A 20,309-nucleotide genomic window follows, 5' to 3' on the forward strand; every position below is an offset into this window, starting at 1 on the left:
GGATACGTGGGTTTGAGTAGGGTGATCATGGCTCGGCACAACATTGAGGGCCGAAGGGCCTGTTCTGTGCTGTACTGTTCTATGTTCTATGTTCTATACAATCGGACAGGGTCGAATGGTCCCACGGGATGTCAAACCAACAGTTATTGAGGAGTTTTCAATACCCTCAAGACGAAGGGAAATAATGCAATTTCTTGGCATGAGTGGCTTCGATCGAACATTTGTGAAAAATGTTTGTAGCATGGTTGCTCCACTGATAGACTTGCTGAAGAAACGTCAACGACAGCGGACTTTCAACAGGCATTTGACTGCCTGAAAGCTGTGATAAGCAATGCTCGTGTTGGAGAATTGAAAGGGACTCTGCGATCAGATTGAACTAAAGTATCTGACTTTAAAAAGAAATGCCGAGGTGTAGAGAAATGGACGAATCGTTATAAGAGACTGTCAATCGAGAAATATTTCAGTTGGAGGAAGAAGAACAAAGTTGTAGGTCAGGTGAACTCCATGATACACTTTGAACAACAAAGAACATAGAAAAGTACAGCACAAGAACAGGCCCTTCGGCCGTCCTAGCCTGCGCCAACCATGCTGCCCGTCTAAACTAAAATCTTCTACACTTCCGGGGTCCGTATCCCTCTATTCCCATCCTATTCATGTATTTGTCAAGATGCCCCTTAAACGTCACTATCGTCCCTGGTTCCACCACCTCCTCCGGCAGCGAGTTCCAGGCACCCACTACCCTCTGTGTAAAAAAAAAACTTACCTTGCACATCTCCTCTAATACTTGCCTCTCGCACCTTAAACCTAATTGACCCCTCTACCCTGGGAAAAAGTCTCTGACTATCCACTCTGTCTATGCCCCTCATAATTTTGTAGACCTCTATCAGGTCGCCCCTCAACCTTCTTCGTTCCAGTGAGAACAAACCAAGTTTATTCAACCTCTAAATCCTGGCCCATAACAACGCCCCTAACTGGGATGACACAGACTTCATCGAAAAGACCATGGCAGAAATCCCCGACATAGACTCCCACTGACTCATCATGGTGTGTGGGGGGGGGGGGGGGGACTTCAACTGGGTACAGGCCCTCGGACAGTCAAATCCAGCCCCAAATCAGGGAAACAGTCCGCTGTGGCAAGTGAGCTAAACACCCTTATGGAGCAGATTGGGGGAGTGAACCCATGGAGGTTCAAACACCCGAGGGAGAAGTAGTTTGCCTTCTTCTCCCAAGTCCAGGGAGATTGTGCTGCCCAGGTTCCTCTTCCTATTGAGATTCCTCCCGATCTTCATCTCCAAGGTTTTCTTGACCAAGTCAATCTCTGGCCTTATTGTTTGGCCTTTTGAAATTCCAGATAAATTGCATTTACTGCTTCACCATTATCTATTCTCTCTCTCTCTCTCTCTCTCTCTTTCTCTCGGTTACATCCTCAAAAAGCTCATGAAGGCCGAATTTGCGTTTTGTTGTCCAAGCTGACTGTTAATTATATTTCTCATTTCTAAATGAACTTCTACTCTCTCCTTGAGTAAATATTCTACTATTTTTCCTGCCACTGTTGTTGAGCTGGCGGACCTGGAATTTACTGGGCATCCTTTTCTTAAGCCAAAAGAGAAAATGCTGGAAAACCTCAGCAGGTCTGCGACATCTGTAGAGAAAAGAGTTAACGTTTCGAGTCCAGATGACCTGTTGTTAAAGCTTAAATATAGGAAACCCTGGAGTGAAGGGGCGAATTACATTCGCTATCTGCTGCTGCTCTGGCACTACACCTTTCTCTGAATGCGAGTAACGATTGCTCTGTTATCCCTTCCCGAGAATCTTTTAAACTGCGTGGCCCAGATCAGGGGTTTATCCTCTTTGGGTGGAAGTTTTCCAATTACTGAGGTTAAACTGACTGGCCTGTCATTGCTGGGACTGTATTTACCACCTTTTTGAAAAAGGGCGTAACATTCATGGGCAGCACGGTAGCATAGTGGTTAGCATCAATGCTTCACAGCTCCAGGGTCCCAGGTTCGGTTCCCGGCTGGGTCACTGTCTGTGCGGAGTCTGCACGTCCTCCCCGTGTGTGCGTGGGTTTCCTCCGGGTCCTCCGGTTTCCTCCCACAGTCCAAAGATGTGCGGGTTAGGTGGATTGGCTATGCTAAATTGCCCGTAGTGTCCTAAAAAGTAAGGTTAAGGGGGAAGTTGTTGGGTTGCGGGTATAGGGTGGATATGTGAGTTTGAGTAGGGTGATCATTGCTCGGCACAACATCGAGGGCCGAAGGGCCTGTTCTGTGCTGTACTGTTCTAAATCTAAATTTACAATTCTCCAGTCCTCTGCACTCCCCGAGGGAAGACTGGAAGATTCTCTCTTCATTCAATATTCTTGGATGCATCTCATCCGATCCCGGTGCCATGTCAACTTTCAATGCTGGCAGTCTAATCAACATATTCCAAGAAGATGCTTTGGTATTCCCTTTCAAACAATCACTCGGACATCCCTAATGAGGATCCACCTCTAATGTTTTGAATTCTCCTTCCAATGTTCTCCTCCCCTGGATCTCTACATGCATTTAGGCTTACACACTCCGTTATTCAGCTGTGCCAAGCAGAACACAACTGTTCCAAAAGGCCGTAGTAAGGAGTTACCGGTCTTCAGTGGTCTCCTCAGATCTTTTGGCTTCTCGCAAGCCCACTTTGTTCTAAGACTGCTCCCTGCAGCTTTGTCTCTTTCATTCAAAGCCTTTCCTTTTGTTCCTTCAATTTACCTTTACTTTACAAGACCTGGTTCAACTTCTTATTCTTTTCTGTTGACTGAAAGATCTTCGTGCAACCTCTTTCTGTCTCACTCCCTGGTTTTGGAACCTTTTGGTCTTCACCCTGTGGTATCCACACACCAACTGACCTGCTTTCTGTTTCTCCCTGTATCTCTGTGCCTCTTTCTCTGGATGCCTGTCTAGGCTACAGCACAATTTTTCTACCTTAACTTATGTGGTGAATGTATTATACTAATAATCCACCAGTGTATTTGTATCTGTGCTGTTGCCCTTGTGGGTTTCTCCTATGGGCCATTGTATGGCATTATCCACAGGGGAACATGTTGGGGCATATATGGGCTCCGCTCATAGTTCCTCCCCTTGAAGGGAGGTATAAAGAGCAGTCGACCTGTCGGCAGTTCTCAGCATTGGTTCAGTCGCAGGCAGGCACTGTTCTAAGTTGATTAAAGCCACGGTTTACTTCTACTCATGTCTCGAGTGAATTGATGGTTGCATCAATTTAATCAACTTAAACGCAACTATGGAATCGACCCTCAAATCTGACCGACTGGAACTCGATCCACAGGCCGCAGAGGCGAAATAAATTTTTTTGCACTGGCTCCGCTGCTTCAAGGCCTATCTCGCAGCTATCTCCACGCCTTCCGTCACCGACGAACAGAAGCTGAGCCTCCTCCACGCACGAGCCATCGAATCTCTGTTCAACTCGGCGGGGCCTCCTCCTACGCAGACGCTCTCACGATGCTCGAACGCCTCTATGTATGGCCCATGAACGAGGTCTACGCGCGATACATCCTCACCACTCGCCGCCAGCGTCCTGGGGAATCGCTAGACGACTACCTCCGCGACGTCAAAGTCCTCGCACGCAGCTGCACTACCAGGCAGCTACGGCCACTCAACATATGGAACTCTCCGTCCGAGACGTCTATCTGGTGGGGTTCGGTCCAACTATGTGAGACAGCGCCTACTCGAAAAGGGGGCCCTGGTCTTGGATCAGATGGTAAAGTTAGCCTCCTCTCTGGAAGTAGCGTTCCAGAGCCTTAACGCATTCCCGGCTGACCATGTGACCTCCTCGTGGACCCCCGACCAAACACTACCCCAGGCCTGTGCCGCGTGGCCGCCCGCCCATCATGGGGGGGCTACCCTGCTATTTCTGCGGCCAGCCCCAACACTCCCGGCACCAATGCCCGGCCTGTAACGCAAACTGCAGCAGCTGCGGGAAAAAAGGACATTTCGTCAAAGTTTGCTTGGCCAGGTCCAAGAACTCTAACTCACATGCCCGATCCTCAGACTCACAGGCTCGCAGACCCCGCAGTGTGACAGCGTGTCTGCCGACTCCGCCCCCTGCAGACGCGTCATCAGCCTCGTGCTTTCCGTGGGGGCAACCATCTTCCAGCCCTCACAGCACGTGCGACTCACGGGGGCCGCCATCTTGGATGCCATCTTCCTCACCGCCCGCCACGCTCGACCAACAGGGGCCGCCATCTTGGCCGCCATCTGCTACGCCGCTCGACGCGTACGATCAACAAGAGCAGCCATCGCGGAGCCGCCCCAGCAGCTCTGACCACGCCGACTACCCGCAACTCTGGACCAGTCGCGACCCAAGCACCTCTGGAGCTCTATGATGAACGTCCGGGTAAACGGGCACGAGATGCCTTGCCTTTTCGACTCCGGGAGCACAGAGAGCTTCATTCACCCGGACATGGTAAGACGTTGCTCGCTCACAATGGTCCCGGCGCACCAAACCATCTCCCTCGCCTCTGGGTCACACTCGGTGCAAATCCGAGGGTGCACTACCGCAACCCGAGCAGTACAGGGCGCCGAGTACGCCGATTTTAAATGATATGTGCTCCCAGACCTCTGCGCTCCTCTCCTATTGGGACTAGATTTCCAATGCAACCTCAGGAGCCGAACCCTGAAGTTCAGGGGGGCCCCTACCCTCACTCACCATATGCAGCCTCGCGACCCTAAAAGTCGACCCTCCCCCACTCTTCGCAAACCTCACCGCTGACTGAAAACCAGTCGCTATCAGAAGCAGGCGGTAAACCGGTACACGCACCTCGATGCGTATCCCCTTCCCCGGATTGCAGACATGATAAACCAGATCGCACATTACCGGGTGTTCTCCACGGGGATCTGAAGTCTGCATACCACCAGCTCCCAATCCGCCCGGAGGACCGCCACTACATGGCTTTAGAGGCAGACGGCCGCCTTTTCCACTTCTTCCGGGTCCCCTTTGGCGTCACGAAAGGGGTTGCGGTGTTCCAAAGAACAATGGACCGAATGGTGGACCAGTACGGGCCGCGGGCCACGTTTCCGTACTTGGACAATGTCACCATCGGCGGCCATGATCAGCAGGACCACGATGCCAACCTCCACAGATTTCTCCAAACCACCCAAACCCTAAACCTCACGTACAACAAGGAGAAATGCGTTTTCTGCACAACCAGACGAGCCATCCTCTGCTACGTTGTGGAAAACGGGGTTCTAGTGCCCGACCCTGACCGTATGCGCCCCTCCTGCAACTTCCCCTCCCCCACTGCCCCAAGGCCCTGAAAAGGTGCCTCGGTTTCTTTTCATATTATGCCCAGTGGGTCCCCAACTATGCGGACAAAGCCCGCCCACTAATCAAGGCCACCATCTTCCCACTGGCAACTGAGGCCCGCCAGGCCTTCAGCTGCATCAAGGCGGACATCACCAAAGCCGCCCCCTTCCAGGTGGAGAGTGACACATCAGAGGTCGCTCTCACCGCTACCCTCAATCAAGCAGGCAGACCGGTAGCGTTTATTTCGCGCACCCTCACCACCTCAGAAATTCGGCACTCTTCAGTCGAGAAGGAGGCCCAAGCCATTGTGGAAGCCATACGTCACTGGAGGCACTACCTGGCTGGTAGGAGGTTTACTCTCATAACCGACCAACGATCCTTCATGTTCGACAATATGTAACGGGGCAGAATCAAGAACGATAAGATCTTGAGGTGGAGGATCGAACTCTCCACCTATAATGATGCTATAGTATATCGTCCTGGGAAGCTCAACGAGCCCCCAGATGCCCTGTCCCGCGGCACATGCGCCAGCGCGCAAGATGACCGACTACGGGCTATCCACGATGACCTCTGCCACCCGGGGGTCACCCGGCTTATCCACTATATTAAGGCCCGCAACCTGCCCTACTCCACCGAGGAGGTCAGAGCCATGACCAGGGTCTGCCAGATCTGTGTGGAGTGTAAACCGCACTTCTGTCGACCAGATTTGGCCCACCTGGTAAAGGCATCCCGGACCTTTGAGCGCCTTAGTATCGATTTCAAAGGGCCCCTCCCCTCCAATAACCGCAATACATATTTCCACAATATTATTGATGAGTTCTCCCGCTTCCCCTTTGCAATCCCTTGCCCCGACATGACCACGTCCACCGTCATTAAAGCCCTACATAGTGTCTTCACCCTGTTTGGTTTCCCCACATACGTTCACAGTGACCGGGGCTCGTCGTTCATGAGCGACGAACTGCGTCAGTACCTGCTCAGTAAGGGCATCGCCTTGAGCAGGACTACCAGTTATAACCCCAGGGGAAACGGGCAGGTGGAGAGGGAGAACGCGACGGTCTGGAAGACCGTCCTACTGACCCTGCGGTCCAGGAATCTACCAGTTTCTCACTGGCAGGAGGTCCTACCTGATGTGCTCCACTCTATTGGGTCCCTACTTTGCATGGCCACAAACGAGACCCCTCATGACCGCCTATTTGTTTTCCCTAGGAAATCCACCTCAGGGGCGTCACTTCCGTCCTGGCTGAAGACACCGGGGCTGGTCCTACTCAGAAAGCACGTCAGGAGCCATAAGTCTGATCCTCTGGTAGAGAGGGTCCAGCTCCTACACACCAACCCCCAGTACGCTTATATCGAACACCCTGATGGCCGACAGGATACGGTCTCCCTCCGGGACCTGGCGCCCGCCGGTTCCACCATCACCACCCCTCCACCATATCCCGCCCAACCTACCATGACCACCGCCCCCGTCCCTATATGGCTCCCCCGCTCCCTTCCGCCCGCCATCCCCCCTTCACCGATCCACAGGAATGAAGCTCCAGAAGAGACGAACCCGGAGTCCACATCTGTATCCGCACCGGCGCCCTCACCACCGATGCTAGCACAGACGGGTTCGACACCTGGGCCAGCAACAATGCCAGAGCTTCGGCGATCACAGCACACAATCCGTGCGCCGGACCAGCTGAACTTATGAATCCGTCACCACCCCCCCCCCCCGGACTTCATTTTTTTAACAGGGGGTGAATGTGGTGAATGTATTATGCCAAAAATCCACCACTGTATTTGTATCTGTGCTGTTGCCCTTGTATTTGTATCTGTGCTATGCTGTTGCCCTTGTGGGCTTCTCCTATGGGCCATTGTATGGCATTATCCATAGGGGAACATGTTGGGGCATGTATGGGCTCCGCTCATAGTTCCTCCCCTTGAAGGGAGGTATAAAGAGCAGTCGACCTGTCGGCAGTTCTCTGCATTGGTTCAGTCGCAGGCAGGCACTGTTCTAAGTTGATTAAAGCCACGGTTTACTTCTACTCATGTCTCGAGTGAATTGATGGTCCCATCAACTAACAAACCCTGAGAATTGTAAAACCTTATCAAACATGCATGTTTGCTGGCTCTATCTCACAAAACCTCTGAAATGAAACAAATCCAGGATTCACCTTTCTCAACACACAAATAAAAAAAATATAAATTAAACTTGAAACTATGAGCACGCTCTAACGGAAACATTTCTAAGTGTCCACCCCTCCTCGTACACACCCCCCTCATCTACCCCTCCTCATCTAGCCCTCCTCTTCCACCCCTCCTCTTCCACCCTTCCTCGTCTTCCTCCTCTGACCAGGATGCATGTTCCTCCTCCTCCACCTCCAACACGTCAACCCGCAGCTGTGCCATGTTGTGGAGAGCACAGCAGACCACCACAAATCGGGCCCTCTCCGGGTACTGCAATGCACCATCAGAGCAGCTGAGGGATTGGAACCACATTTTAAGCAGTTCGATGCACCGCTCAATGGTGGCCATATGGGCCTCATTACATCAGGTCTGATTCCCAGCTTGGGTCACTGTCTGTGCGGAGTCTGCACGTTCTCCCCGTGTGTGTGTGTGGGTTTCCTCCGGGTGCTCCGGTTTCCTCCCACAGTCCAAAGATGTGCAGGTTAGGTGGATTGGCCATGATAAATTGCCCTTAGTGTCCAAAATTGCCCTTAGTGTTGGGTGGGGTTTCTGGGATAGGGTGGAGGTGTTGGCCTGGGTAGGGTGCTCTTTCCAAGAGCTGGTGCAGACTTGATGGGCCGAATAGCCTCCTTCTGCACTGAAAATTCTATGAATTCTATGACACCTGTACACCTTGGGCCATCGCTGGCTTCGCCCACAGGGTCCTGCTCTGACCTGATGGGCGGTTGGGGCCCTAGGGTGTGGGCCAGGACCTTGCACATAAGCTGCAGCCTCGAGCCTCTGTCAACGCTGCTGCTGCCTTCTCTGGCGTTTGGCTGCCTAGTCTGCCACTGCCGTGTGAGGGCATCTGCTGCAGAGTATCAGCCATACCATGATATCTGTAAGGAATATGAGAGGGTGTGACAACCCGTTCGGGCTTCCACTCTGGTACACTCGAATCGCCCAAGCCTCCCCTGCCCTTACACTCCCTGCCATCTCTCAAAGTGCCACCCAACGAGCCGGTTGTGCTGGAAGACCCTGCCCTACACACGGACCCCCGGCCACAGCAGGGCCCCTGGGACCGAACTCCAGACCTCCGCCGGGAACAGCATTGGGACTGGGTTCAGATACCACCCCGCGATCCACACACACACGCAATGGTCACGGGGGGGTGCCTCCGGTTCTGCGGCCCAGTTCCCGGGTGTTCGATTGTTGGCTGCTGCCTCTGCAGTGTTGAAGCTTCCAGTGTCCAGGCAAAGTGTCCAGGCCTCACAGTCTGGTTGGGGTGCTAGGCAGTAACACCCACCTGTGACATGGCCCGTCTACCCACGGGAATCCACTTCAGAATTGTGATGAATGGGTAATGTGCCTTTAAGATCATGCATGTATTGTCCCTTTAAGACCGGGTTTGGAACCCCTTGGGACTCCGCCTCCACCTCCCAGGGGCCGGGTATAAGGTGACGCCCTGTGGGCGGCGCTCAATGAGCACTCATCTCCCCGGCTGGCAAAGTTCTCTGTTTACTAAAGCCTTCGTTTTAAGAGTACGCTCTCTCGTGTCATAATTGAAATGAAATGATAAATGAAATGAAATGAAATTGAGGGTATATTTTGCATATTTTGTTTATTAATGGTCAAAAAAGATTAAAAAAACAAACTACATAACAGTCCACATATATTAACCATTAACTGACGAGGAAAAGGCACCATGCCAGACACACAGACACCTTATCGCTACAGAATATGGGTGCAGACATAAAGCTACAACAGTGTATTTATACAAAGAAAACCAAATACACATTAAACAATCAACGATACAATGAAATCTCCAGCATCTGAATCAACCCCACGCCCCCTTCACCTCTCCCTCCCGCAGCCCCCAGCAGTGAACTCACATCAGTGAAAGATTGCTCGGGGGGGTCGCATCACACAAAGTCACAGAGCATAGCGGAAGAGCACTGGCAGTAGGTTCTGGCACCAAGCCTCCCAATATTAAACAGTAAACAGTCTATAATACAATAACTCTCCCGCAGCTCCAGCAGAAGACTCTCATCAGTGGAAAGTCGCTCAAAGGTAGCATAACAAAACACTGAAGAAGTCACACCGACATAGAGCACGGCAGAAGAGCAAAAGAGCACCCCTGCCCCTTTGTTAGCACTGTTCATCTTACTGTCAGCTTTTCCCTCATTTCCCTTATTCCAAGTGACAGAAACAAGAGGGGCAGCAATGGACTAGTGCTGGGACCTTTGCTGTTGGTAGTATATATAAATGATTTGGCGGAAAATGTAACTGGTCTGATTAGAAAGTTTGCGGACGCCACAAAGGTTGGTGGAATTGTGGATAGCGATGAGGACTGTCAGAGGATACAGCAGGATTTAGATTGTTTGGAGACTTGGGCGGAGAGATGGCAGATGGAGTTTAATTTGGACAAATGTGAGGGAATATACAGTGAATTGTAGAACCCTCAAGAGTATTGACAGTTAGAGAGATCGAGGTGTACAGGTCCACAGGTCACTGAAAGGGGCAACACAGGTGGAGAAGGTAGTCAAGAAGGCATACAGCATGCTTGCCTTCATTGGCCGGGGCATTGAGTATAAGAATTGGCAAGTCATGTTGCAGCTGTATAGAACCTTAGTTCGGCCACACTCGGAGTATAGTGTTCAATTCTGGTCGCCACACTACCAGAAGGATGTGGAGGCTTTAGAGGGGGTGCAGAAGAGATTTACCAGGATGTTGCCTGGTATGGAGGGCATTAGCTATGAGGAGAAGTTGAAAAAACTTGGTTTGTTCTCACTGGAACGACGGAGGTTGAGGGGCGACCTGACAGAGGTCTACAAAATTATGAGGGGCAGAGACAGAGTGGATAGTCAGAGGCTTTTTCCCAGGGTAGAGGGGTCAATTACTAGGGGGCATAGGTTTAAGGTGCGAGGGGCAAGGTTTAGAGGAGATGTACGAGGCAAGTTTTTTTACACAGAGGTTAGTGGGTGCCTGGAACTCGCTGCCGGAGGAGGTGGTGGAAGTAGGGACGATAGTGACGTTTGAGGGGCATCTTGACAAATACATGAATAGGATGGGAATAGAGGGATACGGACCTCGGAAGGTAGAAGATTTTAGTTTAGACGGGCAGCATGGTTGGCACAGGCTTGGAGGGCCGAAGGGCCTGTTCTTGTGCTGTACTTTTCTTTGTTCTTTGTTAGTACATGGCTTTTAGGCATTAAACATTGAATAGTCAACAATACAATAAAACCACTAGCAATCCGCAAAAGCATTTCCTCAATACCTTCAGCAAATCGCGTTGTTGAATTGCCCGTCACCCCTTCCTCCTCTCCAGCACTGGTCGGGTTATCTGACTTCTTCCTGTTCCTTGCACTCCAGGCCACAGAAGTAAAAGAGGCAGCAGCAAGCAAACACATGACTTCCAGACATTAAACATTGAACAGCCAGCAATACCATAAAGCCACCACCAATCTGCAAAAGCAGCACTTAGATACCTGCAGCAAGTTGGCCAGTTGAATCAGGCCGCTACCCTTTCCTTCGTCAGCACTGGCAGTAGGTTCATTTCACTCCCTCCCTTTCCTTACTCCAGGCCACAGAAGCAAAATAGGCGGCAGCAAACAGATACACAGGCAGCTACAACAGCATTCAGATCATTCTGCCTCTAGCAGCTCCCAGCAGCAGATTCTCAAAGGCAGGAATAATCATACCAGAAGCTCACACTAGCAGAAGAGTAAACAAGCACTCCTACCCCTTCAGACCACTAATAGGCCTGCTTACATCCTCCCTGTGCCTTATTCCAGGCCACAGACGCAGAACAGACAGCAGAAAACAAACACAAGGCCTTCAGGCACTGCAGCCAGAAGCAGGAGCAAACAGCAAACACAAGCTGCCGCCACTTTAGAGCTGTGAAATGCTTATATTACTAACATTGACAATTCCCTAATAGCGATGACCAGAGGCTGCCACGGTCATTGGGGTTAAAGTAGTCTTCACCATATCACCATGGACGGGGCTCTGTCCTGGAGGTGTTTGATGGGATTGACAGGCAGAAGCTGATATACCTCTGGTATGGGGATATACCATCTGGGGGTGGCATGTCGGAACCGCGGGTACTGAGTTCCCCACCGATGGCGGCCAATGCCGCTGACCTGGTCTGTGTCTCCCCCCCACCCGCTATTAATGGGGCAGCAGCCCTGGTGCCACCGAGCTGACTGCCGGTTTTGCCGCGGCAACGGGAGCGTGCCAGTTCGATCAGAAACCGATTGGCACCTGGCACGGTCCCCGATTTCCTGTGACCGAACCGGCTCACTCAGATTCATGCCCGGTGTGACACGGCTGTTAGATTGCACCCAACATCCAGCTCCTAACACTAGTCAATACTGTTCTAAGGTAGGTAACAAAACAATATCAGTGTCTCCGAAAGTAGGGATGCTACAGGTGTCAAAGTGGGGATGTGTGTGAGAAATATACATGGGTTTGGGATACAGTGAATCAGTCGAGGGGCTATTTATTACTCCAGACTTGATATATTGATTTTGTATGTTTGCAGGATGCAGCGTATATACCTCAGAGAGTGGACAGCTTCAGTGCGATCGTTGATGCACACAAAGCTGAACTAACTGCATTAGCTCAAGTGTCTCGAGAAGCAGCAGACGCCAGGAAAAACATGTGGGTAAGAACCAGAAATCATACAACACAAAAACACACTAAATTTAAAAAAAATATTCATCCATGGGATGTGGGAATCACTGATAAGGCCAGCATTTGTTGGCCATTCCTAATTGTCCTTCAACTGAGTGTCTTGCTCAGCCATTCCAGACGGCAGTTGAGTCAACCACATTGCTGTGGGTGTGGAGTCACATGTCGGCCAGGTAAAGACGGCAGATTTCCTTCGCTGTAGGAGATTAATGGACCAGATGGGTTTTTATGTTTGATGATGCTTTCATAATCAACATTAATGAGACCAGCTTTTTATTCCAGGTTAGTCAACTGAAATTAAATTCCAGCTGCCATGGCTGGATTTGAACCCAAGTCTCCAGAGAATACGCCCGGGCCTCTGGAATATTGTCCAATGCCATTACCACTCTACTTCCACTCTCACGCCCCAACCTTGCCAAGAACGTACAGCTCCCTCTACACCAGGGGTGGGCAAACTACGGCCCGCGGGCCGCATGCGGCCCGCCAAAGGTCTTTATGCGGCCCACCAAGTCATAAAAAAAATGTTTTAAAAATGTTTTTTTTAAATTTTTTATTATTTTTTTTAAGGTTAATGGGGGGGGGGGGGGGGGGGGGGGCTGTTGGGTTACTTACTGGTATAGGGTGGATAGGTTGACTTGAGTAGGGTGATCATTGCTCGGCACAAGGGCCTGTTCTGTGCTGTACTGTTCTATGTTCTATATGAGGCGCCCAGAATCATAACCGGGTGAAGTAATTATTTTACTTAATATATTATGCAGCCCTTTAAAATTGTGAATTTCTGAATGTGGCCCTTGCACGGAAAAGTTTGCCCACCCCTGCTCTACACTGTCCCCATCAAACACTCCCAGAACAGGTACAGCACAGGGTTAGATACAGAGTAAAACTCCCTCTACATTGTCCCCATCAAACACTCCCAGGACAGGTACAGCACAGGGTTAGATACAGAGTAAAGCTCCCTCTACACTGTGCCCATCAAACACTCCCAGGACAGGTACAGCACGGGGTTAGATACAGAGTAAAGCTCCCTCTACACTGCCCCCATCAAACACTCCCAGGACAGGTACAGCACGGGGTTAGATACAGAGTAAAGCTCCCTCTACACTATCCCCATCAAACACTCCCAGGACAGGTACAGCACGGGGTTAGATACAGAGTAAAGCTCCCTCTACACTGTCCCCATCAAACACTCCCGGGACAGGTACAGCACGGGGTTAGATACAGAGTAAAGCTCCCTCTACACTGTCCCCATCAAACACTCCCAGGACAGGTACTGCACGGGTTTAGATACAGAGTAAAACTCCCTCTACACTGACCCATTAAACACTCCCAGGACAGATACAGCACGGGGTTAGATACAGAGTAAAGCTCCCTCTACACTGTCCCATCAAACACTCCCAGGACAGATACAACACAGGGTTAGATACAGAGTAAAGCTCCACTATACTGTCCCCATCAAACGTTCCCAGGACCGGTACAGCCCAGGGTTAGATACAGAGTAAAGCTCCCTCTACACTGTCCCCATCAAACACTCCCAGGACAGGTACAGCACAGGGTTAGATACAGAGTAAAACTCCCTCTACACTGTCCCCATCAAACACTCCCAGGACAGGTACAGCACGGGGTTAGATACAGAGTAAAGTTCTCTCTGCACTGTCCCCATCAAACCCTCCCAGGACAGGTATAGCACAGGGTTAGATACAGAGTAAAGCTCCCTCTACACTATCCCCATCAAACACTCCCAGGGCAGGTACAGCACGGGGTTAGATACAGAGTAAAGCTCCCTCTACACTGTCCCCATCAAACACTCCCGGGACAGGTACAGCACGGGGTTAGATACAGAGTAAAGCTCCCTCTACACTGTCCCCATCAAACACTCCCAGGACAGGCACAGCACGGGGTTAGATACAGAGTTCTATTGAACCGGAGTTGCTGCTCTTCACTCAGTCTCATTCCATTTCCTTGCTCTATCCGTATTTCCCATTTTAAAAATTAATTATCCAACTCAGTTATTGTTTTGTTTCTTCTCTGTCTCAGTTGTTGCGTTTCATGTTCTGACAATTCTCTAGGTGTGTGTGGGGGGTGGGGGGACAAAAGGCTTGTAACTTCCTGAATCAGTGTGACTTGTTTTGGGCTCTTTTTCAAAATGCTTTTATTATTCTGATGAATCCTCACTGTTACCTTCCCGGCGACAGTATTGTAGCCTCATCAATACCTTATGCCAATTTTACCTTGTTCCTTTGCTTTACATCTCATGAACAAAGCCTTGTATTCCGTGTTACTTTTCTGCCTGCATTGGAACTCCGGATCCCTCTCCAGTTTCTCTGTTAACTGTTTTGGGATGTAATCCCTTTCCGTTTCCCGGGAATGTTCCACTGTGCATTATCTGTCCGTGCATTGGTAATCTTTCTGCATTCCTCCTTGCTGTTTGTCTATCCTCAGCCGACTTTGATAGGCATCTCCTGTGGTTCGGTTCAATGGAAAATGTGACGGGTTCCAGCAAGGATTCCTTGGCTACACTTTGACATACATCCACTTGCCTATTTACTTCCCTTTAATACCTTCAGTTGTCCTAATTACTGTCTTCCAGCTTCGTATATATGTGCTAAATATTAGAAATGGTACCTTCAGCCATGTTAAGCTATTGGATGATTTTTATTTCTCACTGTGTAAAGATCGAGTTGGATGCTCTGGAGAAGTCATACAGCACGGAGAAGAAAGAACGAGAAACCGTACTCTCCAACCGGAGGAAGCTGCTGAACTTGGAGAAATATGCACTGAAACGTGTAAGGATGGAGCAAGTTTGTTTCTGTTGCTGAGCAGTATCCAGAGTCTAGAGGGATAGTTATTACTCCAGAAGAGAGGAATCTGGTAACACGAAAACTCATGTACTTTAGTCACCTCTAACCTTGCTTTGAAAGGTCAGCGTCACTCGAGACCAGATAGTTGAGGAGTGAACTGATCAAGTGGTTTTGAAAGGATAGAGATTTGGTTAGGGATAAAGTAAAAAAACTTTCCTCTGGTTGGGGGGAATCCAGAGCAAGGGTGTGAGGGACATTATATTAAAGTGAGGCTGTTCAGGAGTGAAATCAGGACAAACGTCTTCCCACAAAAGGATAGTGGAAATCTGGACTACTTAACAAATCTTGAAATTTATTAAGTGGTGGAATTAAGCTACAAATCAGCCATGATCAAAATAAATGGCAGATCAGGGGCGGTATTCTCTCAGCCCGGAGCCGGAGTGGTTGGCGCGGCGCCGGTCGGGGGCCGCTCTACGCGGCCGGCCCGCCGATTCTCGGCCCGGGATGGGCTGAGCGGCCGTCGTAAAAACGGCGAGTCCCGCTGGCACCGTCCATACCTGCTCTCAACCGACGGGAACTCGGCGTGGAAGGGTCAGGGAGTCAGGGAGTGGCCTGTGGGGGGGGGGGGGGTGTCGACCCCGGGGGGGGGGGGGGGGGTCGGGGGGTGTCCGACCACGGGGGGGGGGGGGGGGGGGGGGGTGTCCGACCCCGGGGGGGGGGGGGGGGGGTGGCACCGATCGGCGGGCCGGCCTCTCTGGCTGGCGGCTTCCTTTCTTTCGCCCCGGCCCCTGTAGTCCTGCGCAAAGTTGCGTTGAGGCCGGCGCGTTGAAGGAAACCACTGCTTGCGCGCATTGGCGCCGGGGCCACTGTGCATGCGCGGATCCCGCAGCGCCCAGTTCACGCCGGGATCAGCAGCTGCCATGCTGGTCCCCTGGAGGGGCCTGAATGGCCTGAATGGCCATGATTATCTCAGAGAATGTCCGAATAGTTTTGAGGCGCAGCCTATCCCTCATCTTCCCAACCCACTCAGTGGAGGCCCCACAGTCTCTCTCCCCAAATCCCCTCCCCCCCCCCCCCCCCCCCCCACACACCTTGTGGGCCCCCAAGCACCATTTCCCTCCCCACTCCCCCAGTACCGAAAATGTCTTTGTTCCATTGCCTCGCCCCTCCACCCCAAATGGTGTCTCCTCAGGGGGTGGGGTGGGGGCTTTAAATGACGTTTCCACCTGCCCCATCAGAGCTCCAAATGGAGTCATACATCAGCTCCTGGTGTAAGCTCCCAGACGGTATCCCGATGCCCAAGCACTCAGCAAACTTCTCCCCTCCCCCTGCCCCCACACCGGTGCGGTTAAAATGGTGTCTCCCCACCCTGCAGCTGTCTAAAATAAGCAAGAGTTGATGTTGTCAATGTTTCTCATTTACAAACTCATTCCTTTCCAGATTGATGCTTCCTCACTCAGATCTGGCAGTGGCCAGTCATCGGCTGCTGGATTAAAATTGAGAAAAAGTTTTTCAGGTATCAAAGATGTGAAATAATTTCTAAATCCTGGGTAATATGGGTGGAATTATAGTAAATACTGGTTGTAGTTCAGTGGGTGGCGTCCCTGCCCCTGGGTCAGAAGCTCCGGGTTTGAGTCCCGTCCCAGGACTCGATGACCAAGGAAGGTGCGTTCATAGCCCAGGCAAAAGGTGGAGTGTGTCAACCTGCAAATCCTTCCAAACATGCCAATGGCTGGCAGTAAGGGCAGGAGAGAATCCTGGGCAGCCATGCTTGATGTGGAGTGATGCCCATAAAGCTATAAGCCCCTGTCGACAGACCCAGAGACCTGTTCCAGGAATTACCAGCCATGGAAACAGACAAAAGTTTGTCTTAGTGAGGGCGGGACGGTGACAAACTGCTGCCTTACGGCGCCGAGGACCCAGGACCGGGATTCGAACCCGGGTCCTCAATGCCGCAGTCCCAGTGCTGAGCACTGCTCCACATGCCACCCGTGGGCCACCAAAATGTTGATTAAAAAATTCCCAGCCCCGCGTCACTGTCATTGTGGAGTTTGCACATTCTCCCTGTGTCTGCATTGGTCGCACCCCCACAACCCAAAGGGGCAGCACGGTAGCATAGTGGTTAGCATAAATGCTTCACAGCTCCAGGGTCCCAGGTTCGATTCCCGGCTGGGTCACTGTCTGTGCGGAGTCTGCACGTCCTCCCCGTGTGTGCGTGGGTTTCCTCCGGGTGCTCCGGTTTCCTCCCACAGTCCAAAGATGTGCGGGTTAGGTGGATTGGCCATGCTAAATTGCCCGTAGTGTCCTAAAAAAAAAGTAAGGTTAAGGGGGGGGTTGTTGGGTTACGGGTATAGGGTGGATACGTGGGTTTGAGTAGGGTGATCATGGCTCGGCACAACATCGAGGGCCGAAGGGCCTGTTCTGTGCTGTACTGTTCTATCTTCTATGTGCAGTGGAAGTGGACTGACCACACTAAATTTCCCCTTAACTGGGAAAACAGTCCAGCACTAGGCGTGGGAAGAGAATTGAAATGTGAAATTAAATATCAGATAAAGTAATTATGGAATTATGTATTTGAAACAATGTATTCCCCTGAATTACCCTCAGAGACACTTCCCTCCCCCAAATGTTCCTCTCCTGGTCATGTCGCTGATGTTGTGGACTCTTTCCAGCAGAACCCACCTGCAAGGACCAAGTCACACTTACACAAATATCCTGCCTTCCTGGAAGTGTAGGAATGTCGCTCAATGGATGAGCCAGCGGATTCAGTGTCACCACAAGTCCAGAAGACACAGGAGCAGAATTAGGCCATTTGGCCCGGGTCTGCTCCCCCATTTAATCATGGCTGATCATTCACCTGCCTTCCCCATAACCCCTGATCCCCTTATTAATCAAGAACCTATCTATCTCTGTCTGAAAGACTCTGAGACTTTTCCTCCCCAGCCTTCTGCGGCAAAGAGTTCCACAGATTCACCACCCTCTGGCTGAAGAAATTCCTCCTCATCTCAGTTTTAAAGGATCTAGTCTCTCCTACTGGTGGAAACATCCTCTCCACGTCCATACTATCTAGGCCTCTCAGTACTATTTGGGACATAGAGTTGAACTTCAACAGACCAGTGTTTACGTAGTGTGTCAGTAATTGTAGACTGTGCACACCCCCTCTGATTTTACCCACTCCCTTCCACTGGCTGTAGACATTGTTCCAGCTGTTTCCTGAGCCCTGACAGGTAGTGGCCTCAAACCTGGACTTTTATTCAAGTAATGTTTTTCAGAATCGAAGGCAATCCCGAAGCACTCCTCTGACAATTTGGGACATTTGAAACGCAGTCACTGTTGTCATGTAGCTAACACAGCTGGCAATGTGCACACAGCAAACTTTCAGAAAGTGTATGTGACAATAACCAAACCAGCTCAACAGGTGAACCCGATCACATTGCCAAAGCAGCACCCGCATATGCAACAGGCGTGAGAAACTTCTCACACACGCAGTCTAATTACAAAGTGCACAAAGCCACATTCACACATTCCTTCCAACAGGAATTTTAATCCATCAGTAATTTCACAACTGGCACTACCTGTACGTTTTCAGAAGATGAGCAAATAAATGGATATGCAGGAGGAATTTAAATACATTCGAATTCCCTCTTGGTTTAATTACTTCCGGTGGAAAGATATTCATCTCTTCAGTTTTACCCAGCCACCCTGGTAATGGTATTGATGCTTTGGGTTTTTACATTGCACAGAATATGCGACCCGCCAACATACTGGGACCGAAGTTACCATCCTCAATGAAATCAACAAACTAAAGGAACTAATGACCTGCTCGAAAATACAGGTAAATAAACACATGCACAGTCCAAGAGAGGGCACACCGCCCGAGGTACAGGGGGCGACACCCTGCTCCCAGGACAGGGGGGCCACCCTGCTCCCGGTACAGGAGATGCCATCCTGCTCCCGGTACAGAAGATGCCATCCTGCTCCCAGAACAGGAGACGGCACCCTGCTGCCAGTACAGGACACGACACCCTGCTCCCAGAACAGGAGACGGCACCCTGCTGCCAGTACAGGGCGGCAACCCTGCTCCCGGTACAGGAGACGGCACCCTGCTCCCGGTACAGGAGACGGCACCCTGCTCCCGGTACAGGAGACGGCACCCTGCTCCCGGTACAGGGCGGCAACCCTGCTCCTGGTACAGGAGACGGCACCCTGCTCCCGGTACAGGAGACGGCACCCTGCTCCCGGTACAGGAGACGGCACCCTGCTCCCGGTACAGGAGACGGCACCCTGCTCCCGGTACAGGAGACGGCACCCTGCTCCCGGTACAGGAGACGGCACCCTGCTCCCGGTACAGGAGAAGGCACCCTGCTCCCGGTACAGGAGACGGCACCCTGCTCCCGGTACAGGACACGGCACCCTGCTCCCGGTACAGGAGACGGCACCCTGCTCCCGGTACAGGAGACGGCACCCTGCTCCCGGTACAGGAGACGGCACCCTGCTCCCGGTACAGGAGACGGCACCCTGCTCCCGGTACAGGAGACGGCACCCTGCTCCCGGTACAGGAGACGGCACCCTGCTCCCGGTACAGGAGGCGGCACCCTGCTCCCGGTACAGGAGGCGGCACCCTGCTCCCGGTACAGTAGACGGCACCCTGCTCCCGGTACAGGAGACGGCACCCTGCTCCCGGTACAGGAGACGGCACCCTGCTCCCGGTACAGGAGACGGCACCCTGCTCCCGGTACAGGAGACGGCACCCTGCTCCCGGTACAGGAGGCGGCACCCTGCTCCCGGTACAGGAGACGGCACCCTGCTCCCGGTACAGGAGACGGCACCCTGCTCCCGGTACAGGAGACGGCACCCTGCTCCCGGTACAGGAGACGGCTCCCGGTACAGGAGACGGCACCCTGCTCCCGGTACAGGAGACGGCACCCTGCTCCCGGTACAGGAGACGGCACCCTGCTCCCGGTACAGGAGACGGCTCCCGGTACAGGAGACGGCACCCTGCTCCCGGTACAGGAGGCGGCACCCTGCTCCCGGTACAGGAGACGGCACCCTGCTCCCGGTACAGGAGACGGCACCCTGCTCCCGGTACAGGAGGCGGCACCCTGCTCCCGGTACAGGAGGCGGCACCCTGCTCCCGGTACAGGAGACGGCACCCTGCTCCCGGTACAGGAGGCGGCACCCTGCTCCCGGTACAGGAGACGGCACCCTGCTCCCGGTACAGGAGACGGCACCCTGCTCCCGGTACAGGACACGGCACCCTGCTCCCGGTACAGGAGACGGCACCCTGCTCCCGGTACAGAAGGCGGGAGGGATTCAGATTTCTGGATAACTGGGGCTCTTTCTGGGGAAGGTGGGACCTCTATAGACAGGATGGTCTACATC

General features: G+C 52.0%; 1 protein-coding gene across 1 annotated transcript in view; it reads left to right on the forward strand.

Moving 5' to 3' along the window:
* The window catches only part of LOC119955794 (coiled-coil domain-containing protein 183-like), a 112,735-nt gene that overhangs the window by 61,850 nt on the left and 30,576 nt on the right, over positions 1-20,309 (forward strand). The window contains exons 6-9 of the mRNA XM_038782373.1: positions 11,981-12,103; positions 14,802-14,912; positions 16,368-16,443; positions 18,671-18,762. Of these exons, the coding sequence (XP_038638301.1) occupies positions 11,981-12,103; positions 14,802-14,912; positions 16,368-16,443; positions 18,671-18,762 (402 nt within the window). The remainder of the gene's footprint in view (positions 1-11,980; positions 12,104-14,801; positions 14,913-16,367; positions 16,444-18,670; positions 18,763-20,309) is intronic.

Source organism: Scyliorhinus canicula, chromosome 21 (genome assembly GCF_902713615.1).
Source record: "Scyliorhinus canicula chromosome 21, sScyCan1.1, whole genome shotgun sequence".
NCBI classification, from domain to species: Eukaryota; Metazoa; Chordata; class Chondrichthyes; order Carcharhiniformes; family Scyliorhinidae; genus Scyliorhinus; species Scyliorhinus canicula.